This window comes from Diachasmimorpha longicaudata, chromosome 15, assembly GCF_034640455.1.
Source record: "Diachasmimorpha longicaudata isolate KC_UGA_2023 chromosome 15, iyDiaLong2, whole genome shotgun sequence".
Taxonomy (NCBI): domain Eukaryota; kingdom Metazoa; phylum Arthropoda; class Insecta; order Hymenoptera; family Braconidae; genus Diachasmimorpha; species Diachasmimorpha longicaudata.
The window spans coordinates 6,327,210-6,353,922 of record NC_087239.1 but is presented as its reverse complement, the minus strand read 5'-3'; the positions used below and the strand labels follow the sequence as shown (position 1 = coordinate 6,353,922).

At 40.3% G+C, this 26,713-nt stretch overlaps 1 protein-coding gene across 2 annotated transcripts in view; it reads left to right on the top strand.

The window, feature by feature from the left end:
• The window catches only part of LOC135169678 (neuronal acetylcholine receptor subunit alpha-7-like), a 71,192-nt gene that overhangs the window by 7,395 nt on the left and 37,084 nt on the right, over positions 1-26,713 (top strand). For both annotated transcript variants that reach the window (XM_064134886.1, XM_064134885.1), the window contains exon 2: positions 14,081-14,223. In XM_064134886.1, the coding sequence (XP_063990956.1) occupies positions 14,081-14,223 (143 nt within the window). The remainder of the gene's footprint in view (positions 1-14,080; positions 14,224-26,713) is intronic.

Below are 26,713 nucleotides of genomic sequence, written 5' to 3'. Positions count from 1 at the left end.
CTCCCGGAGTTTCTCACTCGGATTAATTCCAGATTCAATCGTCGCGATTGGAGTTGTCGGAAGCAACTTCATGGTGATGGACATCTCTGTGGGGCTTTGACATTAACTAGACATAGGAAATATTGAAAACTATGATCTAATGTCGATTTTACATTGAAAATTAAAGTTTCGGATTTCGTAAAAAATCAAGGATGCCCTTTTCCCTAAATAATTGTACCTCAAGTTTATTGAATTCCCACATGATACACCAGCGCATATGCCTCCGACAACTGGCAGTGCTTCATTTTGTAGCTTCTCAAGATCGACATGGGAGTTGCGCTGCGAGTTTTCCTCAGGTGTCCAAGTCATGTCGAATCCACCCACTCACTATCTCAAGTCTTGTCGCATGTCATATCGATTTTGTCGAAAAGTTCTCATGCACGTAGACACGTTCTCTCGCAGATTCCATCAAGATGTTTATCGGAGTGCTACCGGAATCGTCTCCCACCCCTTTCTCCTACCCTGTCACTCTCATCGCACGTCATTCTGGCATTAATTTCCCACCGTTACATTCGCATTATGCGAAGGGATGTGATACGCAAGCGGAGCCTGGAGTAATTACCCACGCGAATCGCCCAGAAGGAGATAATTCGCCCATCTGAATCCTATTGTTGTGTTCATTAAGGTTGTTGTCGTGCCAGATATCACTCGACATTATTTATGAAATTGAAATTGGGAAATTAGGCTGTGGATTAAAATTCCTCAAAAATCGAGGGCTCGAAATTTTCACTCGGGCACTGCGCACGTTCCATGTACAATGAGCTGTACATTATATATATAATAAAAGTTGTTTAATGCACATCCAAGTGAAGATAAGATACGCTCCGGGCGAGCCCGGGGTAACCAATATGTACGACTCCTCAGAGGGAGGAAAAGGTCATGCTTGAGTCTATCACTTTGCTACTTGAGTCTCCTTGAGGATCCCATTGTGCCTTTACGACTATTCTTACACGATGCAGAAGATAGAAATGAGGGGATTTCGCAGTTGACAAGGAAACTTGTCCCCTTAGAACTTCAGAAAGAATGGCTTGGGAAGAAAAAAAAATGACATGACAGCGGGGGAACGGCGGACAGAGCAATCCTTCTGTTGGAAGTAATTGATAATAAAGTTTTGTTGAATATTTAGGACATCGTAATGAGCTCGTGAGGAAAATAGACAGGTTGAATGGACGGCCAGTGGAGAAAAGGTTTTACTGTTAAAATTATTCAAGTTCTGGGAAAGTTCGAGGATGAATGGCAATTGATGTTTGGGGAGAGGATTTTCAAACGAGAAATAATGGTGAGTTTTCTTGATTCTTCAACTAAATTTGGGATTTTCAATGATGGAAATCCCTCACATTTTATTTGAATTATACTTTTCACTGGATTTTACTCAATTTTTCGGGAAAAAATGGTGAATTTCATTCAAGGGGAAGAAGTCAGTGGAATTTCAAGTTGAATATCTGAATATTTCCCTTTTTTTCCGCTTTTTTCACAAGAAAAAATTCAGACTCTTACTTAAAATAAACCTCTGTCTGAGAGCAATTGGGGAATCGTATTATTCACCTCATCCAGCAGAGAATACAACCCCCGAAAAAAAAACCTGCACCTTGGGCCTATCCATTTCTGTAGTACAGCATAAAAAAGCACGATTCGCTTGTCGTAACCAAGAAAATATTGTTACTGGCAGTGGCTGTACAGTGAAAGCTCAGAAGCTGATGTATTTGAAGAGGGTGAGCGAGGGTGAAACGACGAGGGGCTAGGGCTCACCCTCGGAAGGCGGTGCCGGGCGGTGAGGGGGTGGGTAGGGGGTTAAAACCTGAGTAGACTTCGAAAAGAAAAATCTTCTTTTCCCGGAGTGCATTACCTCGTTGCCTCAACTTTTACCTCTCGTCCACGTCTATGCGAAATTCATCGGCACTGCGGCATTGCATTTTGTGTATAGACGACATTGCCCAGGTCAACAGAGGAGAAAGTAGAAGAAATGTTGAAAATAAATTTGTCAAAAGGCGCGGTACAACCGTGGAACTCGAAGAAGTTTGTTTTGATCAAGTGGATTTAACGCCAGATGACGAGAGATAGAAGAGTTGAGAGAAGGAAGTCCAGTGGTTTTCCTGTTGAGGTTCTCATCTTGACTTCTGGAATTTCATTTGACTATTCGCCTCGGGCGCTTTTTCCTCCTCCGAGTTGTAATGTATTTACTTTTGTTGATTTCCACGGGAGAACTGCTGGAGGGATTGAGTTTGTCCCGAGACATCTTTGAATATTTTATGAGGTATTGGAATTAAGAATGTTCGATACCCCTTTAACCAAAATTCATGGTCTCAAGTTTTTCTGGTAAATTATCAATTGGATTGTCGCGAAAAAATTTAACTCTCACGGTCCATGTTCATGAGAGGGAATATACGAGTTATCCAGCGTAAAAGCTCAACTTTTATTTACCTCACTATCGATATTATCATTTCGAGTTGGATATCACACTAGGGGATGAAATACAGCAGCTGCAGAGGACTTGGTGCCCTCAGCAGACGTATTTACTCATAAATCTAACTGGAGGGTTCATTGAAACCGTTGAGGTTAGACCGAACTGGATCACATTAGGAGAACAATTGATTGATGTAATCAGTCATTATCTGGGAATTATGGCATTGCCCAGGAAGCCGATCACAGGCAGTCGAGTTGGCATTGACCATTCCGACACCAGTGGCTTCCGCCCGAAAGGGGATTTCAACGTGCCACGAAAATAGGGGAAAATATTTTTCCATCAATTTTGGTTACTCGGGGACGACTGACTCCGAGAAGAACGAAAAATTCCCTAACCAGATTTTAATCAGTCATTGGTGGGGGCGGGGTGATTAGACTTGTGGCAACTTGGGCGATTGTCATGATGAAAAAAAAAATCAATTACCAGGGAAATCGCAGATTAGGATTATTGTTCCTGAATTTATAGCCGTTGATTCCGGACGAGTGATTTCACACGTTTGTGGAAGGGAATGTAAAAGGGTGGTTTGAGGCCATTCAAGGATCTCACAGTTGATTTAACCTGTCTGCTGGTTCAATCATTTTTAAACAATGATATGGCATTGACAAAAAAAAAGAAAACAAAATTGAAGAGGAATAATTTTTCAAAGGGAGTCCCAAAAGATTTCATTTTCATTCCTAACGAGCCATTTTTATTTATGACAATTCTTCATAATGTTGTATTCCAGCGATGTAACTCATAAATCACGCACCGTGAGGGGAGAGTTTGATTTTTTTTTTCCGAATACGTCATCAATCTCTACTATCCCAGGGCACAGGCGGAAATTGCTTAGTGCGTCAAGATGAAAGACCCATTTTTGGAATCAATGGGATAAGTACGTTCCTATAATCAGAAAGCGGAGAATTACACTACCCTCTGTATTCTTATCAAATCTCCCCGGATATGTGAGATGAAATGAAGGCCATTTTTTCTGATCTCTCCCCTGTCATTGCTTCATTTTCTGAACGTTGTGGCCCTTTCTCCTGAGCATTGTTGCATTACCAGTTGACCCTCAGTAGTCACCAACACAGAGATCCATTTACAGCCGGAAAAGTGGAACAAAAATTATCAAGACAATTGTGAAACATTTTGCTAGGGATTCACAGTCGCCCAGGCATTCAAAATGGCGTCCCACTGGAGGAATTTCATTGGTTTAAATTGGTTTCATTGATATTATTTCTCAGGGTCTTCTGAAGAATTCTGTAATCATAGTAACCACTCAAGCAAAAATCCTGCGAAGAAACAAATTTCACCCGGTCTGTTCTCCCCGTAAAAGAATAAGGTCGCATCACCCACCCCAACAATAGTCCCTTCTCCGCCCCCGGTATTTTTTTTTTTTATTTTTTCTTTCAACTCAAAGGCATTACAACCCCATCTCCTATTTTATACCATGACGATCAATAACAATGGACCGTTTAGGAACGCCCTATTGCCATGGAAATGCCTCGTCCAGTGAGAAATTCGTGAATATTACGATCACTCACTCTTCAGCATTTCATTCTCAACTCCCATAAAATTCTATTTCAGTTCGACTTTCGGATTGAAAAAAAAATATAAATAACGAAGGAGAGAGTTTTTCAGTGTGGAGAGACTGCACCTGCGAACGTCAGCACTCACTGATCCAGAATTGAGAGGAAAACACGTCTCTATGAGTCCGGAAATTGATAAGAAAAACGAAAAGCAATCGCTTCCATCATGAGAGCTAGTTTTTATACCAATTAACGAGCTGCACGCGTTCGACTGAACGTAATCCATTTTTTTGTAGGGCCATGAGTGACGGTAATTGTACGCAATTGGTAATTATTACCAATCAACGAATCATATTGTTGGGGGGAAAATCAACCGGGAAAAGCCGTGAGAAGAGGGAACGTAACGTTTTCTCAGGGAAAAAGTTGTTCAAAAATAATCAACAATTATTATCAGACCAGGAAAATTGTTTCCGGGAAATCCCTGGCCAGCTCATCCCCTACTAGGCCAATCCAAAGGGCTTTCGCAATCAATTATTGAAATCCAGTAACTACGTTGGAGTTCGTCGAAAGTGTCTCACAAATTAATTTTTTATCGATCATTTTTATTCCGAAAGTTTGAGGAAATCCACTGATGAAGGATGAGTTCTTCGACATTAGTTGGATTACATTTTTCACCCCAATGCCCAGAAGGGTTTTCCCACTTCATTTTACCTCCACTAAACTTCGGAATAGAAAAAAAATAAGGCCGAGAATGGCAAGACCATTTTCCCCAAAACTTTCCCTCTTCGTCAATCATCAGTCAGATGCAAAAAGCTCAACAAACCTCTCCTCAATACCACCCCCTCTAGAGAATTACCCCACCTCGCTTCCTCCATTTCTGAAGAAAATTCACCTCATTCTCTTACCTCCCATAAATAAGTGAGAGCCAAACTGTGATAGACATGTGTATTCTTTGTCAAAGTAACACAGCGAAGGGAAGACGCAACTCAAGAGAGAGAGAGATTATGGCGGTAGGAAATATGCGAAAGACAGCACGTGGGGAATGTTGGTACTGGTATTCTGGGTTAAGCTACAACCGGATGCTTAGAATCTTTCCTCTCTCCTCTTTTCTTCGGTTCAAAGCAGTCCGCTTGTGTATCGCCCCCCGGGAAGTTTATGTGTAATTCCATCGTGGGAATTTTTCCCCCTAAATTTCCATCAAACGGATGCCTCCACAGCGAATAATCAAAATCATAATTTTTTATTGCCCTAAATTGTAGTTCAACACTTTGTGTCAACATTCGGGGAATTCCTTTGAGGATCTTGGAAGCCCGGGAACCTCCTTTCCCTCATTTTTCCTCAGTTCTACTGAGGTAACTGCACTTCAAGAGAACTGAATATTTTGTCAAAGTTTTATTTACTCGGGAGGAACAATTATTTTGACAAAATTATAGTTTTTGGATTGAGCGGTTTTCAGAAGACAATTAGGGGTTAATGATGACACTCTTACCCAGGTGCGAGGGGACGATGGAATGAAGATTGGCTCAAGCTTCATTGAGGATCGATCAAGGTGGGTTCAGCCCAGATTCTCAAAGCCGTCAGTCTCTGAAAAGCCTCACTATCTCCCCTAGATATCGAGATATTCGTCAGAAACTAATCAATAGTCAAAACTCACTTATCTCGTTTTACCACTTCGCTCCTGAATTATTCCCCAAACATCCCCAACGCTTCCTCTCGCATTTTCCGGACGCCCTCGAGCTCCACCGACTCCTCCCCGATTTTTCCAAATTTTGCATTTCAAATCTTCGTCTCCCTTATTTCCGGGATGTCCCCAGCTCTTCGAATCTCCAGCTGTCCCATTCCCTCACTTACATGAGCCTTCGATTATTCTGACATTCACGGCGGACAGTGTGTTCCGGACAGTCAGACGGAGAAATCGAAAAAAAAAATGAATAAATTCGAAGGGAAAAAAGAAAGCGGTGGCGGAGGAGGGGAGAATAAAGGGTGAATGTGAATGTTATACCGTCAAGCTGCCACAAGCCAAACAGAATGTGGAGATTTGCATGAAATCGAGTGGCCTTGCATATGAAAAAGACGTTTGTGAAATTTTCTCGATGAATCGTTCCTCTAAAATTCATCCCCACAGTCTAAAGTCGGCCATATCACAGACACCGGTGGGGGTAAGTTTAAAGGTAAAATAAATGGAAAAGGCAAGTCAAGTGAAAGAAGTCAATGGAATACACAGATGGTGGACAGGGTAAAAAACAATCCGCCCACGTGAGGTTTTGAAGTAAAAGAGGTTCCCTCCCAAGGGACATCCAGACCTAGTGCAATGGCAATGCCTTTGACTTTCTACTCAGGTTTTTACCTCTCCTCGGGTTTTCTGGTCTTTTCCAACGAGACCTAAAGTGCTTACGTTTTGTTTTTTTTTTTTTATTTATTCAGCAATCATTTTGGGACAAAGGAGCAGCCAATGGGCGAGGGGGATGAGGACGCGGTGAATTTTTATCAGGTTGGATGCAGAGCTCAAAGGTCGAATGCATAGTCAATCGAGGCGAGTGGAGAGAAATGGGAAATTGGGGAAATTAAGCCCTTGTCATCGGTTTTGGAAATTTTTTTTCGGAGGGTTTATTGGGAAAGTTCCCCGGGGACTTTGCAAGGGATGCGACTGGATTGACTCCTTGAACGGACGATTTTTCATTGGGCTAGGGGTTCGGGAGGATAATTATTGTCATTAGTTTATTAACAATGTAGCCCAGGGGCCCCTGTACGGGAGGGGTTAATTGCATTGATTGAAAATAATTTTGGTGACTTCAAATCATTCTACCGCGCTGTCTAGAAATTATCCCGTGATTTCAGGGGAGACGACCCCAGTTCCTCAACCACCGACTGTAAAATCCCATCTAACAATGTCCTGTGATATCACAAAATGTAGAGCGCTATATCATCTCCCGTATTCTGGGACAAAGATCCCGAGCAAATGCCATTATGTGAAATTTAATGAATACTTCCATTGTAAAACTATTTAAAGAATACATTGTTACCATTTTTCATCTCAATTTTTCGTATCAAATCTCGGTAATTTTTATAAAATTCATTTCTGATTGAAATTTTCGTGCAGTCTCATGAAACTATCATGCCCTCCCCACTAGAAATTCCATCTTCCATTTGTAAAATCTGTACTGACAACGGGGAAGCCCCGGAAATCCACTCGGGCATCATATTTTCCCCGGAGATAAACGAAAATCAAACAGTTTAATTTTGAAAATTGGACGCCATAAACGGAGACCAATTTCCCCAGTGATTATTTACATTCTCACGGATGAACAGCGATTATCGATTGATCCCCATCAGTATCACACTAGGGGAGACGCCCTGTGATGACAAAAACTCCTCCCATCAATCGTCATCCAAAGAAATTTTCCGGTAGAATAACACAAAATCGTTCAAGTGGTGCTCATCCATAAGTTGATGAAATTTTTTCCAGACGATGCCATAAAATCGTTCTAGGATACATCTGTTACCCCGAAGATTCTCAATATTGTTTTTCATTTCGATAATTTCTTTTCAATTTTTTTTTCTGGATTAACGTCACCGCAACGGTGGGGTTCATGGGTTGGTTGTCACATTTTTTTTTCCTCCATCGATCGTGTCCACTACCCTCGATAAAAGGAGGAAAGAACGATGCAAAAGGTAGAAGGAAAAACGATCCATGCACTGTGTCTGGTTACGCTGATGTTATATATGTTGAGGTCAGGAAAGAAGTGGGTCTGTGTAACCCACCACTAACGCGCTTTGTACTCATCCCCCTATTCCCGCATCTTCGCCCCTTTTCTCCATTGGTTTCCTCAGGCCTCTTCGTCTCTATCGAGAAATTTCGAGAAAGTGAATATCGTCCCACTCCCTTCACAGATTATTGAAATTATTTTAAAACAGAGGAATTCTCTACTACCACAAACATGATTTTAGTACAGGAGCACAATCTCAAGATGTTGACCACATCCTGTGGTACTGCCCTAATTTTCTAATAACTTTCTGACAGAAGTAATATTTTTTTTATCACTGTATGGCAAACGATACAGGCACTTGAATATCCTCAATTTTTCCATTCACCAGCAAATGCGTTTTTCATGAATTCACCAGTCCCCAACGATATTTTCCATTTTTTAATGAATTTTTTTTACAAATTTCCACAAAAGTTTCCTCGTCACGGTTAGAGTACAGCGAGTACAGGTTTTGAGAGCTGTTTTATACTTGAACGAGAAAACTTTTAATGCAGAAATATGAAATAAAAAATGAAAACGAAAATTCACTGTAAAATCCATTTCGCACGAATCACTATACGAACATATAATGATCATGTAATCAAGTTTGAATTAGATTTTGAAGTGAAGAGTCAAATTATCCTCAGCCAAAGGCGACTTGTTTCATTTTAAAAAATATATTCTGCACTGGGGTTGAGTCAATATATATTGGAAATAATATTTTCTCGACGTTTGCTGCGGTCAAACGCCCCATTTCGATTGATCGTGATCGATTCTCCGGGACTAATCAAAGTAAATTACGACATTACTCCGGAGTAGGGGATAAATTCAGTGTTTGGAGTGTCAGCAAGTCGTATTATTGCAGTGAAAGCCGAAAATAATGAAAGTAGAAGTTAAAAAAACTGACATTCCACATTTTAACAGCGACCTCGTATTGGTAGGGGGAAGGGGGGAGGGGAATGCCTCCAGGCGCTAGAGAATTAACGAACTTTTTACCTCGATTTTTACCTAAAATCGTTGGAAAATTGGGTGATCAAAAGCCGATGAAGCGAGTGAACGAGAGTTGCGAGTGAAATTTATACGATAGGGTCCCTTTTACTGGATATTTTGGAGGTTTATGCGTCATTTAGAATTTATGTGCCGGTGATAACGAGACTTGAAGTGGCGTTATCCCCTGTGGATGATTCAACAAAGGTTTTCAAAATGATAAGATTGATATTATGAGTGATTGGATGGAGAGGGTGCATCAGGAAGAGGTTCGAGTGGAGGAGGACGTATCGTCTATCCCTTTCTCTTCGGTGATCAGGCGATCGCGGTACACTTCATCATTTATTGGAGATGCGAAACAAATTATGAGATACTTTGTCCTTGAAGTGATTAGTCTCGTGGACTTATAACATATAAGTATTTCTCTGCATGTTTATAAAATTTATTTACAATGAAATCTCGACATATTTGGTAGAAGAAATGCGATTGATGTTCCTAAAACGAGTTTTTTTCGTCTCATGCAAATAAAAACCCCCAACGCAGCAGAAATTCCGGAATAGTTAGGTCGAAATTCCGAGTGAAAACTTTGGAAAGTGCCCTATCTGCGAGATGAATCGCGTTCATTTGAAATTCCAGTAGAATTTCATCATGTGGTCAGACAATTCTGGCCATTTATAAGCAGTTTAATGTAGGGTTAATGGAAAAGTATTCAAAGGGGATGAATAATGTTTTTTGGGGGGGTGAGTATGCATTCCATTTCCTCTGCAGAGGATTGATATTTTATTTGAAGGGAGATTTCTACTTTCTATCCATTTATTTATGATGGATTAAGTACGATTTTTATCACCTCTTGGGGCAGTTGTGTTCGTTGATGGAGTGGCTGACCGAAATAAATCTATTCCCCTTGGAGATTAGATTTTGAAAAATGGCCCGGAATCGAAGGAATATTTTTGGGATTTTTTGTTTGCAACCGTGTTACACCTGTAAGCAGGATCTCCACAGAGATTAGACCCTTTTGCTTAGACAAATTTACCGGATGTCAAGTAACCCCCAAGTTAAATTGACTTTACTTCTTCCACTGTTGGAGTCGCTGAGTTTATCCGCTTACTGATACTTCGTGCGCCCTTGTGACGTTTATTTATATCCACTGAAAGGAAGGCTTGATTACTGCTTTGTTAATATTAAGGACTATTCCTTCTTCATTAATTTTTGCTTCTCAATAACGAACAAAATTATTTATTTATTTCTTTTTATGTTTTATTTGTGCACGAATGAGCAGAACATCCGTCGTTCTTCGGTATGTGTTTGAATGGACTATTGGAAATTCTACTCTGGTTTCTACATCATCGACGTGTCGGTAACACAGAAAAAAATGCTAAAATTACCATCATCATACGGAACCTTTGCCTGACGCCCTTTTCTTTATTTCTATTTATTCTTGAAAATATTCCCGGACAAATCCCTCCCCAAAACTCTTTCTTGGCGTTTGTTTTTTTCAGCAGTTTGTTTACAATTCATTTCAATACCAAATTTATGAAAAATCCCGATAACATTGGTGTGGCCAGATAAAGCAGTAATCCCCATCTAAAAATAGGTTAAACACCGCTAACGCCATGCACCGAACAGGGGTTGCGATATGCGTGGGTGGCTGAAAGGTACGTATTTTCATCCCCTACCCAACTCCACCCCACACCCCGAACTCTGAGACTGTTCTCGGAAACTTCCGGGTGGCAGGGAATGGGTGACAAGGGGGGTTGGAGGGAGGGAGTGATGGTAGGGGGTTGGATAGCTCATCTGGCAGGTTTACCATTTCGTCCCACATCTTTCCAGAGTTAAATTCAAAATTCACATCGATGAATTATAAAATTTTTTAGGGCTTCCGAGAATAGTTTCGGTTTATCTCCGGAAACAGTCATGTGGGAAATCTCCCGTGTCATCGAAGCGTAAATTTGAAAATTCATTTTATATCTGGACTTCTTGGGGGGAAGGGGGGCATTTCAGGATATATTACTTACGGAGCTGGGGGACTGCTTTATGGGGTATGGAAAGGACTAGTGGTTTAAATTGCTTCTCAGGACGTAATACTGACAGTTTAGCACACCCCCGATTGTTTATGACTTTTATTTCATTTTGCGTTTATCATTTTTCTTCTGACTGAGAGCACTGTAATGGTTGTTTTTTATTTTATATTATATTCTATCGAAAGTCCAAGTTTAAGCCCGTGTTAAAGGAATGAGATCGGTAACCCACAACCCAATACTGTTTTTAAAATAAATAAATTGCTTTCATTAGTTCCAATCGTTAATGCTCCACCAATTTAACCAGCCAATTGGTTTCTCAAGCGAGTTATACATCGTGAAAAATTATTGGTGCCCAGTGTGTATTTACCGCTGTTAAAAGTCTCCATCCAATGCACTTGCCACTCGACAATAAATATCATAACTATCGTGCGATATAAAATTTCCTCCTAAAGCCCAGGTTGAAAAGTGCTCGTGGTGAGGGGTAAAAAGGGAAAGACCAGAGGGGAAAGAATGTGATATATGATCCAGGGCGTCTTGAGAACTGCAATTTATCGCTGTTGGTGGCGCACAAGGCATTGGACATTTTGCAAGTGGCTGTTGAGGGAAATGGGGAGGGGTAAAATCGTGGGTGGGAGAAGGTGGTGCCAAGGATCTGCGATAGGAAAAAGGAATTTGTTTCTCTGGTACATGAGAATAACGAGGATTCACTGCGAGTAATGGTCACTGAAATTGGCCATCCCTCAGGACAAGAGGAACTAGTAGGAATGCGCATTTTATCTCTCAAAGCCCTTTAGCTGTTGGCGAAAATAAAAAAAAAATATATCAAAAGAATGTGCCGAGTGAATCTTTATTTGCCGAGGTTATTCTTGCTTCTTGTAACCTCTGGTGTATCTTTATCACGTTTTATCTCTATTCCGGTGGGTACAAATGTTTTGATCACTGCAATTATGTTCGGAAATTAGCGATTGGGTCTTATTTATTCTCTCCAGTGTCTTTATCACTTTTCATTTGTATTCCGGTTGGTACAAAGGTTGTGATCATTGCGATTCCCCTAAAAAATGAGCGATTGTCTTATTTATCTGGGCGAACGGAAATACTTTGATATATTTTATTCTCTTCGAATATATTGGAATTTGGACAGTGATCATTTTTCTCTGACATCCGGTAATATTTCAATCTTGATTTTTTCAAATCTCTGTTCCTTCATTTTTTTCATTTCCAGAAATAACTGGGAAAATGATTTTTCACTCGGCGATTGATGATATTATACTGACGTGAGAATAGGAGTGTCAGTTTTCTGAGAAATGATTAACTGATTTTTTTCCAATCACCATGTCCTTCAAATATATAAATACGTTCTCAAAATGACAACATTATTTATGTTTTAGAATTGAAATATTAAAAATCCTCCAAACTTCAACAAATTTACCGTAAAAAATCGAAAAATAATATTGATTGCGCGTTCAAATTGTTTTCTCTCGATTTCTCCCAATCTTCGATATCGTGACTGATGCCCCAGAGTTCATAGCTGTCCACTAAATCCCTCCCCTCCCCCTCCCCCTCGTCGTATGAATTTTTCATAGCAAAAATTCTCCGCTTCAACGTGCGAAAACAAAGGAAAAAGAACGCAACGCAAACGATTGCAGTAGAATAAAAATAATGGGAAGAGCTGTTCATAAATATTTATCGCTGTGTGTAGTTACAACGAGCGTTGAAAATTCTGTTGGTCGATGCTTTCATCATCCATTAAATCTGTTCACACTTGCCATATCGGTCATTTTTCGAAGCGTGTGGTTTACATGAAAGCACACAGACAGAAAAGTTGGATAAAAATTATCTGGAAAATCGCGGCAAATTGTTCTATACGATGGTAATAGTTGACTTTTTTTTTCAACAAAATGCTATGACCCGTCTGGCGTCTCTGGCTGTTGTGAACAATGTGGCAGTAAAATTTTATCTAACGCACTCAACGAAAACCATTTTTCGTTATAAAAATATTTACGTCACGTCGTGCAGTAAAAAGCAAATAACGCACGCTGGTGCGTACGTTATTTGCGTTTTACGCACGTCAAGTTGTAAAATTTTCAATGACACGTGCGATGAAGATTTTGGGGTGGGCCTGTATATTTTACACTTGATCCAAGTACATTGGATTTCCAATGATAATGCTGCTGAAGGAATGGCAAAAAAAAGATGAAAAATATTTTTAAAAACTTCCAATAAAATACCCTACCCTAGAATACCCTATTATACAAATGTTTCATAAATGACTGGGGAATTTCGTATTTGTTACGCCATTTTTCCGCCTCGTACGTACCCCTGATATAAAATGGAATAGCACGTCTGAACTAAAATGATAGCCGAAAGTCGTGCGGTCAGTTGATTGCAAAGTTTCCGTATCGATCGATGGTTAACGATGAAGAAGTAATTGAGGAAAAAAGGGGACAAGTCCAGACAAAGAGGGGGAAAAAGGGAGCTAAATACAGACTGGAGTCTACCCCGTTAGCGAATAGCTGAGACGCTGGGAAAACTCACTAATCCCTGATTGATTTGGAAGAACTGTGACTTGAAGCGATAAGAGTTGGATGAATAGTTTCGACGTAAAAATTACGTATGGGTGTGGACGTGACTTCCTAATTAAGACCGCAATTCGTTAAAGGCCTGCGTAAAACATAATCTCCTTCTATCAGAGATTCTCCAGGGATCTTCAAAGGAATCTGCCTGGTAATAAAAAAATATTCACTCGAAGATTTTGGGAAGAAGTAATTGTTTTGGAGATAATAAGCTCCGAAGGGAGCTTTTTGCGAATATTTTCTAAAAGCAAAATTAATTCAATTAAATCATTTCAAAAAACGTCGATGAAAAGGTTATTAAAGGGATTCTTTTAGTCCTTTGATTGGATGAAGCTTTATGGTCCCCTTCGTTGATTATAACATTTTCTGTGACCTATATCTTATATGACTGTCATAAAAAACTTTAATAAAAGGATCAACTGACGGTTTTTAACCCTTTTGATCCCTGTAATCGGGCCAGTTGTATTGGAGTTCATTTAAACGCCAGTAAAAAATATCACCATTTTGAATGGTCTCAAACCAAGCCCATCAAAATGGTACCTCGCTGATTAAATCCAAATTTTCCCCAGACCTTAGACACCCTGCAGAGCTTTCCTAGATTTTCCTAAGAACCATAACCCCAGAGGGCTATAGTTTTCATCCCCGAACATTCCACTGTCCCACTAATAAACAAGCTCCTCAAGCCCCTCATAATCGTAAATAACTCCAGAACAAGACAATAATCACCTGTAAATTGCGATTTTTTCAGGGCCGGTAAGTGGCGGTGTTCACGAGAAGCGGCTGCTGAATGACCTTCTGGATAACTACAACGTACTGGAGCGTCCGGTGTTCAACGAGTCCGAGCCCCTTGCGTTGAGCTTCGGCCTCACGCTAATGCAAATAATCGACGTTGTAAGTCAACCACTATTAATCTGCCATTGAAATAACATCTAATAATCTAATTCCACTCTACCCCTTCATCTGTTACCTCATCATCATTATTACTCCCGCACAAGGCAATGTTACCCATCGGTAATTTTTTTTTATGCTACAATTGCCATTAAACGATCCTGCAAATACACGTAACACTTGTTACGATAAAATAAAAGAAAAAAAAAACTACGAGAGACGGACGAATGAGGATAGTAAAGAGGATAGTTGGAAGACTACTGGAGAATACATATAGAATCATGCACACGCTTCATCACCATACGCAATGAGTTTGAAAAAAAAAATAATATTATGGGAACGTATCTCGCTCCGCATTTTATAAACACCGAGTACACACGCAGGGCCGTACCGTGAACATGAGGTGCATACGCTCTCAGTGTTTATATCGCTATCTCACTCACTTTTTCTCACTCGTTATACTTTTACCGCGCATCCAGCACGCTGATACGGAAAAGATGGATGAACGGGGCACATACACATGTTATTGAGTTGTATAGGGGCGGGAGGGGGACGATGGGGGTGAGAGAGAGAGGGCAGGGGGGTGGCTCACGCACGATCGATCGTGTGTGCCACTGTGTGCAGAGGAGAGTGACGTTGAAATGAACAAAGGCCGGACAATATTGTACTACTCGTTACCGGGGGGTGCGACAACTATTCCCTTTTCACGTTCCTTAGGGTAGATCTACCCTCGGGTCGATGTAGGTGAGCGGGGAATATATTGGAAATATTTGAAAAATCGCATGGGGTGAAACGCTCGTAACACTGAAGAGCTGGAAAATAAATAAAGCTTGTAATTCGAGCTTTCGGTAATTTTCTTTCAATAATTTAGGGGCAGTTACGTGTTGAATAATAATGTTCAATGCATAAAGATCTAATTTTATTCTCTGCTGCAGTGTTCCGTACAAATTTTTGCCTGGCGCATGATAAATTTTCCCATTCCAGTACAGTAATTTTTATCCAGAAGTGAATACAAATTCTAGATATGGTTAGCGAATTTTATCCTGACGATTTATATGGAAATTAATCTACCGTATGGTAGAAATTACTGTACCGATGATGGAAAATTTACTATGTGTCATGCTAAAATTATTGGACCACAATAATTTTTATTATCATCAGGAGGAAATTTTCCTGATAGAGAATACCCTGTGATCTTCCGACAACAAAATTTTATTACCCCGCATTCGGTTGTTTCTGGCTTTTACAATATAATAAACATAATAAGTATTTTTTTGACGAGAGAAATTTTTTTCTCAATCACGAATCTTTCCTCGACTTCTCTGTCCGTCTACGAACGTCTGCAACCACTCGCCCCTCCCCTGCTCCCATGATATCAAGAAATTATTCTTCTCACATAATCCGACTAACTAGATCGCTGACAGAAATCGTTTCATCCATTTTTCAAGGGAGATCATCCCAACAGATACCTTAAGACACAATCTCTCTATCACGATCAACGATATACTTCACTAGCTGATGCCCAAACAGCCGAAGTTTGTCGGCATTTTTTTTCTTGTTTATATTGGGTAAAACTATATCGTTCGATGTTGGCGGAAAATAGACAGGAGAAAAATCACGACAAACTTTCATGTTCTCCTCTCTGTGGTGTCGAAGTTATACATTTTTTTTTCTGTCACTCGGTTAATGGTCGACGATAGGTGGGAACGTGGGTATTGATTGGTGTCTGCTCATCGTTATACGGTTACTTGTGGCAGGTCTATCGAACAGACATAAACACTCACGTTTCATCTCAGTCGCTCTCACATCTCGACTCTCCCCCTTTTTTTATCAGCGCTCTCTCTCTCTTTTTTATTTTTTTTTTATAATAGATCACTGCCCAACTACTCAGGTATTTCTATCGTGTGAATGCATTGGAAATATTTAGAGGAAACTGTTGGGAAATATGACTGGGGGAACCGTAGATATTTGAAGTCGACGTCGAGGGTTGATTTTAGATATGAAAATCATGTTATTTGAGTGGAGGCTAGAGTGTGGGGGAATTCGTTGGGTTTGGGGTGTGGAAGATCCAGTAAAGCGAGGATGTAGGATCATAATCATGAGGGCAAGAGGAATATTTATTTTATATGAAGTAATGAACTGAATATATGTGCCCATATATTTGCAAAGAAATGTCATTCTCAATGTTCTGTCATTCGGAAAAACACTTTCCATCTCGATTCCAATAATATATCGTCTACCGAGGGCGGGAAGTGAGTACACAATCTAATATATAATATATAATACATAAATTTATTCATCTGTACTCAAAATATTATCCTAAGCAATGGAAAAAAAATTACTGATTGTTTTTACTTCATTTGAATGCGTTATTCTCGGCGGCTGACTATTCGTTGAGATTTTCCCTCGATCCACAGTTTTCATTATGAAAATTCCACACGAAACGTAACTTCTGAGCGGTAGGAAAGTGTCATCGAGGGACTACCCCTATATTGAGAGAAAAAGCACGTTTGTGTTATAAGAGAAGTAGAAATCCCAGGGATGAGGTTGGGCATAATAAAATTCGGATGACTGGTGTCTGTGTGCGGTGGAGTAAGTGCAGTGTGAGAAATGTTGCGGAGAAATGTATTCCCTTAACGTTCTTTTTTTATCGTAAACCAGTCGTTTCCACGGAATTCTTCCCAATTTCTATCAAAGAAGGTTCAACCTTACGGTGTAGGAGTGCAAGCTCGATCTTGTGTCTGTGTTGAGCCAAATGGCTACTCGTAGATTTCCGCATTTCGGAAATTGAAGTGACGTTTCGACGGACAACTGCTGCACCTCACAGTTGTTCCTACATGGGATTACGTTTATGGTGGATGAACAAAGGGAACGTACGGACAGGGAAACGTGAACATACCTCGATATATGTGGGGGTAGGGGGAGGTGTAGTCAAATCAGTCACGAAGTAGTGAAAGACGATAAATTTTTCAGATGAATATATTATATATTATATATTATGGTTCCCAGGTCTCAAACGTACATGTATAGGTAGATAGAGTAAAAATAAATCGGTGAGAAAGATGGGTGACTATTTTTAAAAATGGAGGAAATGGTAATTTAAAAAACACGTCAAAAAAGGGTGACAAAAATGGGTTTTCCAATCATAAAAAAAAATTAGAATTCAGTCTCGTAAAAATCCATACGATTCATGTTACTTCTCACCACTCAACCCTAAAAGTTGATAACAATCTCCGTTTTTAACACTTTCATACCATTTTGACCATTAAAAATTACTTTTTTTGAACCGTAAACAAAGAAATTCACTCAACACGTCAAGCAATTAAAATTTCCTCTAAAAATTAACGACAACCCATCGAAAACTTTATCCAAAACCATCATCCCGTGAACACGAGAACCCTTGAAAAAGTGGAGTCGTAAAAAAATGACGATTTCAAGAAATAAAAAAATCAACATCGAAACAAACACGAATATCTCGTTGTGCCGTACTGTTGACTCAATAATAAAATACCTCCAAAGTTCAAGTTACACAGAGTAAAAGTTTTACGTGTACATGAAGCAGCTGGTACATACTTCATCATAGACTGAGCGATGGCTGGGACTGAGTTTATAGCAGTTGAAAAGTCACCAGAACGTTTGGTTATCCACCGTTGGGAATTTTTAGTGTGAACAGTTGTCCCTAATTAGTCTCCAGTCAATCGTTAGTTTCATGGACTTGACATTTTTTTTTCCAACGCTCTGGGACCTCCACAAAACTGTTAAACCTCTCGCCAATTCTCGATTGTTGAAATACTTCTCTGGGTTGCACTTTGTGGACTCCGCCTTCCACTTTTCATCTCAAACTTGTCGCAAGTTTTTTTTTAACTGCAAATTGACGGAAACCCGGAGGCGTATTTTTATGGAAATTGTTGCAGACTCGAAAACTTGGTAATAAATCGGTAATTGTGGTGCTGTGTACGGTGGCCCGGGCGGGGTCAAGGGGGCATGAAATTTTGTTGATGGATAAATTTATCAGATTATCCTGTTTTCGTTGTCTGTCGTAATATGCATATACTGAGAAGCTCGGTAATAACAGATCCTATCGCATCACAGGACTCATCAGTGTCAGGAAACTTTGCACTAGGATTACATAACTCGGTCGAAGCTGGATGTAGCGGGTTAAAAGTAGTGCTACTAAGTGCAGAAAAAATACCTGTACTCTCTATTTAAATTGCAAGGGGATGAAAAATATTGCTGTTTTGCAAAACGGAATTGTGGGATTTGAAAGATAAATAATTGATCAACTTATTCTCCTGAAGAATCCTGCAAGATCTTCCCCAAGACATTTCCCAGAATTTTCAGGATTAATTCTCCACCAGCCTGACCCAAGGAGATGATTTTCACGTTCCAGGATTTCTCTCATATTTTCTCCCTAATTTTTGCCATATTTTTTTTTCATCTCGTTTTTCTTCCCCTTTCTAATGAGAAATACGAAAAAAAGAGACTGTCAGGGGCACTCCGTACGTTTGTGTGTAATGTATGCATGTGCCTGGGTTATATAGCTCTCTCTCCGGTCGTTGTGCCGCAGATGAGAAGAGAAGGCAACCTTTTTTCCGTAGCTAATTGCCACGGCTGTTCGGGCCTCTTTTACCCCATATAGTATATATGGAACGCATGGCGCACACGGCCTGTGACACCGCAGAGCTTGGCGCATGCCACGGCTGAATGATCTTGCCTCCTTCTCTCTTCCATTTTTCTCGCTTTTATATCAACACGACCAACGTAAACGGAAAAACGGGCGAAGAAAAGGGTGGTATATCCCGGGGGGGATTACGAGTGAGCGACGCGCCAACCACCTATTGTGAATATCGAAACTCATTTTTTTTCCTTCCTCCCAACCGCTCACCCAACAAAAAATTGTTTCTTTCTCTCACCAAAGAAAGTGGAGGAGAAATTGGTATTATGGGTATTATAACGTACGAGACCGATGGCGCGCTTCCTCGCATTTGAATTTCCCGCCTCGAATACACTGACCTAAGCAAGTGAAGTTAGCAAGTGTCGGACGTAGTTCACATAAACATAAACAATATTTTCTGGGGAAGGAAGACGAGGGGGTGGGGAAAAATCTACTTGAACCGTTTGGTAAATGGTTTGAAGATTATTGATTCAGTATTGGGGTCTGCGACAAAATAACCCGCAGTCTGATGGTAGTTTACATCCCACGATTACCTATTAAAATCCCCATGTATTCATTGAACCGTAGTAAGTAGGACAATCCCCAGCTGGAATTGATTCGGTACAATTATTCGCGACGGGGAAAGGGGAGACAGAAGTGGTCAGCGTTGATTCACACGAAATTGGATATCTCCGGTGTGTCCGAAAACTTCATTCGTCTCGGGGTAATACGATGGAAATCCATTGACGAATCCAACCAGATATAGACCAGGGAACTATATCAGAGCTCATCAAGTGCCGTTGCACCCATTCATTTCCATTAATCATGAGGAAATTCCATTTTCCCCTTTTTCCTTCAGTCTCTTCGGTACTGTTTGTAGAACACCCAGCGCCACTTGGGTTGAGAGTTATGTATATGCAACATCCACTTTTATGCCTTTCGATAAACTTTCATCTCCGATTTTATGATCAAAATGGCGAATGTCAGCGATAAAAAGCCACTCTTTCATCATGAATCTTTCGAGTGAGATGGGCTATCGATAATCGTCAATTTCAACTAAAAAATTCATCATTTTATCAACTGAGAATGTCGGGTGGTGAGGGGGCAGTTCTCGGGGCTCAACGTCTCACTTCGTTTGTGCTGTGAAGACTTCTTGATGGATTCGATACATCCGGAGTGAAGTGGTGAAGGAATCGATACGTCGACTCTTCATTTCTGAGGTTAGAGGATATCCTTTAGATTCATCGGTCCATGGGAAGACGAGTGCAGAGTCAATCAAAACAATCATCGACTGTCCAATCAATTTTATGACGAAGGACTTCCAGGGAGAACCTGAGGAAGCGACTGGACAGAGTGCGGATCCCCTGAGAGCACTTAAGCTATTAATTATGTGGCAGTTAATTTATTCTCCTTTGACAATTAAAACCCAATTATTTTATTGAACAGTTGAATTGATGTCCCTTACGAAAGGGTGTGATTGTAACAGCTGAAATAAAACACGAGCAGTCGCTCACCTCAAGGATCAGCTCAGCCCTCAACACCATCGATTCCCCTGGAGTTGCTGTTGGTGAAGGTAGAAGTACCGCACGAATGATTTGCTTTTTGGCAAACAAACTCCTGACCCTCTCGTACCGGATTGGATATATCAGGCTAATGCTCAGTGGACCAATATTCTGGCGAACAGGGGAGTGGCAAAAATACAGACAAATAATGGACGAATAGGTCTGATGTTTGTCGATGGTTGAAAATGTTGGTGCAATGGTGTGATGTTGAAATGCTTTCCAGCCACGTTTACCATGCTGAGGCACGTATTACGTTAATAAGGTTCGGGGGCTTCTGGTGTGGTTTCGGTACGTGCCCAGTTATGCCACTCCTGGGACTACTTTTCCCAGTTTCCACTATCGAATTGCAAGGAGGTAGTGTTATTCGGATGGTAGTGGATTCATATCACAAGTGGGATAAATTATATTGCCACTGCAAGTCGTGTCATTTAGGGGTAATATCATTCACTGGGGTAGAAATTTTTGCTTTCTTTACGGCCCTTCCAAGGGTTTGGATAGTGATCTACCCATTGGCCGACAGAGAAAAAGAAAATTATTTGGAAATCCGAAACTTCGAAACAATGCGAGTTGATGAAGGGGAAAAAAAAGTTGGAAAAGTTGGACAGCAGTGAGAATAAATTTCCGAAAATAGGATTTCACGATAGTCTGGCGACTTTTTAAACGACTTCAGTGATCCATTGATATTGCTAGTTTTGTGGGATGGAAAAAGAAGGAGGGTAATTCAAAGACAAAGAGAGAAGTGGAAAAGTAGTGAAGAAGTTTGCCCCTCTTAGCAGGACGGATTCAATTACCGTTAGACGGCTTGAGAGATGTAATAGCACGTGAAGTATCTTTCTGCGAGTGATACTGGGACACTAGGGGCGATAGGGGTGGCTTGGGGGTGGGACTATGCGTTGGTGTGTGCCTCAAGACAATTTCAGTTTCCATTTTCCTCTCGAGACGATAAATCCCGTGTCCGAGAAGATTAATAGTTCGCGTATAATTAACGAATTCGTTCCTAAATCTTTCCACCGCAGGCTGGGGAAGGGAGGGTGGAACCGATGAGGAAGGGTTGACGGGATGGGGAATGGCGATATTGGAATGAATAAACGGTGACTTTGAATTTCAGGTGACATGATTCATTTTTATTCTATCAATCTTCAGCGCAGATGAATAATATTTTTTTCATTCGGGTGCATTTATCTCGGTGATTTGTTTCTAATTAGATTGAGAGAAAAGTGAGTTCTGAGTAATAGAATGTCGCTTTGAAGAGATCTTTCGTTTTGTTGAAGGAATTTAGTTATGGAAAAGAAAAGTTTTGTTCGGGGAGTTTTCCCGATCTTGCCTTTTTCATGGGAGAAAATTGTTTCGCCTCTGCCTTGACAGAAAAACGAAATTACTTTGCAGATGATTTGTAGATAAATAAATACAGATGAAATATATATTATGTGATATCTTGTGGGAGGAGGATGGCAGTGGTGAGTTTACAAATGGGTTGAGCCCTTGTTGATTGATGAGCCTTAAATTACATATTTTTATTCATTTTTCAAGCTTAAAAGTGATACATAATTTTCTCAAATTTCATCCCTCCATTAGGAGGTAATTACATGAGAAAAAAGCCATCAGTTTTCTCATTTCACCCATAAAAAACTCTTTCTCCTCTTTGTTGACAGAAACGTGAAAATAACTCAGTGGATGAGCCTTTTTCTGGCGAATAAACATATATAAAAAGTACATTATTTTACATCCCCTTGAACAATGACAATGTTAATTAATCCACGAATCTTGAAAGCACTTTGTGATTGAGAAAAGGCCGCTATCCTTCACTCCAGTGTCACACCGAGAAGTTGATTATTTTCCCTCTGACGGGCGCGTCAAGTACCTACCGCTAGGGGAGAGTGAGGAAGAGTGGATGACGATGTATATGCACACAAGGGGCTGAAACCCGTGTGGTGAATCGATGCGAGAAAGTGGAGACGAGGTGTGTACGAAGATTGACAATTATCCACATCCCATACCACCTTGGGTGTAGAGTACTTAGGTACCTACCTCGGTACCTATATAACAGTGTAATATACTAAGGGGTGGGAGGAGGGAATGCCATAAGAATGGGGTGCCAGGAGAAAGAGGGAATATTCCTCGATAAAGCCATAATTTTTAAATTGAAAATTGCATTTACTTGTGTACTTGAGGGATATAACATTATCGAGATGTTGACATCTGAAAATATGTTTGGGGATTTTGTTTCATGGGGGAGGTGACACTTCTTGGTTTCTCAAACAATTTACCGATTTTATTATTCATCATTAAAAGGGGTACAAGAAGGACACTCGATAAAATTTATTGAATAGAGAGGGGGTCTTTTGAAAAATTCAGTGCAATTGGAGATGAGTTTCTTGGGGGAGGTCCCTTTTCTTCATTATTGTCTTCATGTTGTCCTTGAAAAATCATTTGTTCAGCGAGGAAATTGATTTTTCCAAAACTGTTGTCGTATTCCCCCTCGGGAGTATAAAAGCAAAACTCAGTTGAATTTAACCGGAACGATATTCCCGAGAAACGAGGTGAACGGAAATAATCTCCCCGATTTTGTTTAACCTCAAATAAGCCATATTTACGTTGGCAATATACATCAGCTGCATTGAAAATTCCTCAAATTGAGAGTAATTTAATGAGGTCATGGCGCAAATCCAGAAAAAAAAATCGATGCCAGTTGACTCTGACCCAGGATATCTTTTGAACGTGTTCTAAGTAATTGGTTGATAGGAATATAAAAAAAAAGATTGAAAGAGTGATGGCGATGTCGAAACTTGAGAGTTCAAAGGTAGAAGTATTGGCGCCATGTTTGAGATGTCATAGGGCAGTCCAAAAAAATTATCCGCAAGTAAAAAAGATTTACCACAGACCTGGTACATCGAGCAGTAGAAGAAGACGAAGATTTTCTGGGAAATTTATTTTATTGTGAACTCATGCTGTCACTCACACAGACTTAATATCCCGGGAAATCCGATATTCGTCTTTCAATTACACTGATTGCAGAGGAAGATTGTCTTCGAACATCTGTAGCTCACACCCAAGATAAAGCTTAATTTTCACTGGAGAAATTTCATCTGGCCCAATTCATTTACCCCGCATTACAATCAAAATACAATCAACTTCAACGTGAACTCCCCCTCCCCCATAATGACGTTCATTACTCAACGCTCGGAAGTTTGAGGAAACATGAAACTTTAATTTCACTCTCCATCGGAGAAAAGTCTCCCACAGGATGAAAATTATTTAATAAAAATTACAGAACAATTAACGTAATATGCAACGAGCTATTGTCTTTCGAAAATGTTCCGAGAAACACGAGAAACAGATTTCTCTGACTAGAACAACATATATCAATTAAACAACACAAACTGTCACTCAACATTACCCACCATTAAGTGAGTCATCGTTTTTTTATTTATCGAATTGTGAAATTCCCGGGGCCTCGATTGAAAATTGTGCCCAAATTTTTTTTCTGAGACTTGAAGCCACGTCATGTTTATCGACACTAGACGATCGGTAACACGTGCCGATGCTTTTCGATTTATCAATCTCCAGGTGAATTGAATACCTCCTGGGACTCTCAAGGGGACATGCACTTTTCCGACAGTCTCGTTGCAGTTCAACAACATCGTGCCAGTGTCGTAGACCGAAGTTGGGAATTTCTGTTCCACTGAATCTTTACTAACGTAACTTATCAGTGGAGTAGCTATTTCTCGGGCACTAAATTTACCCAGTACTTTTCGGTCCTTTTCGGTTTATTCACAACCTTCAGTCGCCCTCACATAAAGAGAGATTTGCGGGCAATACAGCATTGACGTGGGCTTAACCGACTATTTGGAAAATTAATTAATACTGGGGACGGATGAAGCGCCATTACTAACATGTCCTGGTTTCCTTAAAAGGATGAGTGTGTGGGGGCAGAAAAAATCAATTCGAAATAAAAATCGGACTGAACAATAATCGAGGGATCAAAATTGAGTCCTTTGACGTAAAAATTGATCAATGGAATTCCCCGGGTTATTATTGTACTCCGCCAATATCTGAAATCGATCCATTATCAATGATTAATTAACTAACGCACTCGACTCTCATAATTAATCAGCAGTCAAACGATTCCCCGATCGTGAGTTATGCGACGGAAGGGACTGATGGATTTCCAAAGTAGATTTAATAGGAAAGGAACCGATGGATTTTCAATGACAAAACGATTTGCAATTCCGGTGATTTAATGAAAAACATCATCGGTCAACGTGTTGACGGCTTTTGTCAACATATGCAGTGACGACGTGTCGATTTACCCTGTGATCAATCACGCCGAATCCTAATTTTTCATCTGGTAAAATTGTCCGGATGAGAAATTTCTTTTTTTTCGAGGAGAAATTACATTCCTCGGATAATTCATTCAACAGTGGTTGTTAGTTGGTAGGTTTTTTTAATTTTCTACGCGAAGGAGAATTTCCAATAAAAATTACTATGCAAGTCACGGCATTCCTGGTGTAGGGGACATTGACTATTGGAAGGTAGGGAGGAAGTGGATAGGAATTGAGAAGAGATCAATACTTTGTTAACAAAAGACATGGTGTTTCATTACGTGTTCCTTAGAGGATTATCAGCAGCGGGAAGTTGCATGAAAATTATCTGGAAAGTGCTGGAGCTTTCTAAAAATTCTTAAAACCCAAGGATCAACCAAAAGGGTCGAGCTACTTCAGCGGTAAAGGGTGGAATATTGTCTTCCACTCAGGGGTGAAAACCCTCCGAAATTCATCTGGGCAAAGCGTTCACTTTCCACATTTTTATTTGGTCCCCGTGTGATCACAAAATTGTGACTCCCGACAATCTCAAATTGAGATTTACATACCTCCACATCCATGAATAATTGTAATCCAGTGTTTGTTGCAGCATGTAAACGTAAAACCATAGTCCATGCACGTATGCGAGCCGCAGTGAGGTAGTGCATGTGACATGCAGCATGGCCGCCATTGTTCGCTGGTAGAAATTTACTTGCAGGTGGTGTCTTCCAGCGCATGTGGCCAACTGGGTAAGAAAAAAGGTGAAAAACATACTGACAAAATAAACACAAGGGAAAGAATGAATGTGTTGCCAGGGACGTTAATAAAGCCATGGAAGTTTGCAGTCAGTTGATTTCTTTTTTTTTTTTTTTTCTATCAAAGTCTGACGCGAATATAATGCATCGAGAGCCGTCCCACTTGTGAACCTCAACCAGAAGTTGGTAAAAACTGGTTCTTATCGAGGTATAATGGGGTCCATTCATCGTGGAGGGTGGAAGATTTATTGTGTGGGGTAGTGCAGATTTTGATAAATTGCTCTAAATATGCATTGGGTATATTCCATTCTTTTGTCTCGAGGCTATCAAGTTTCGCGATTGAAATTCAATTAATTGAAATTAATTAGTTTGTTCAATCACTCCACTAAAATGCCCCTCAATCCGATACTACCCAGATCTTCCCTTCAACCCCCTGACTTGGGACTCTTCTCCAAAACTCCCCCTTCCGCCCCCCAGGTCATGATCTTGTAATCATCCCCTTTGGGCTCTTCCCCCAGGAAAATTCTCCGATACCAAGCGATTCAGTTTAACATGTGAACAATATTTCAACATCCCCCTCGGTGATCGATTTTACATTATTTTCGAAGCTGTTTAAACACAGAAAGTCGAACAATTAACTTCCCCGCGGAGCCTTAAATTCTTGTGCAAACATTCAACTGTTGAAATAATGCTCTGCGTATGCAAACTCTTCCAAATCAATACCAATCCTGTCAATTGCAGGAGTCACTTGGGAGCACTGGAATAATGGAATTGATATTCAATGTATAGATATTATAACCCCCGAATCAAATGACTGTTGTGGTTTTCCCCATCATCCCGGGATTTCTGTCAACAAATTCCTGATGCAGTTGCGGACCCTCATTCCGAACGTTTTCGAGGTATTTGCCAGATATTTCAATAATTTGTTTGGAAGCAAATTGAAATTGGAAAGTTGGTCGAGGTCCACATCCATCAATTCAGACCTCCGATTGGTCTAATCACTTTCCCATACAACACAAATGTTCATGATTCCATAAAAAAAGTCCTTCGAACAGTAAATTTGTGTTTTACTCCGACGAAACTTCCAAATTGTCTCAGATAAATGTGAAATTCCCTCATTCGTTGAATTATCTCTCCCGAATTCATCTGATATCAACAATCGACTATTAGCTGTCATCGTGATGGCAGATAGCACGAGGTAGTTATCGTATCAGCTCATTG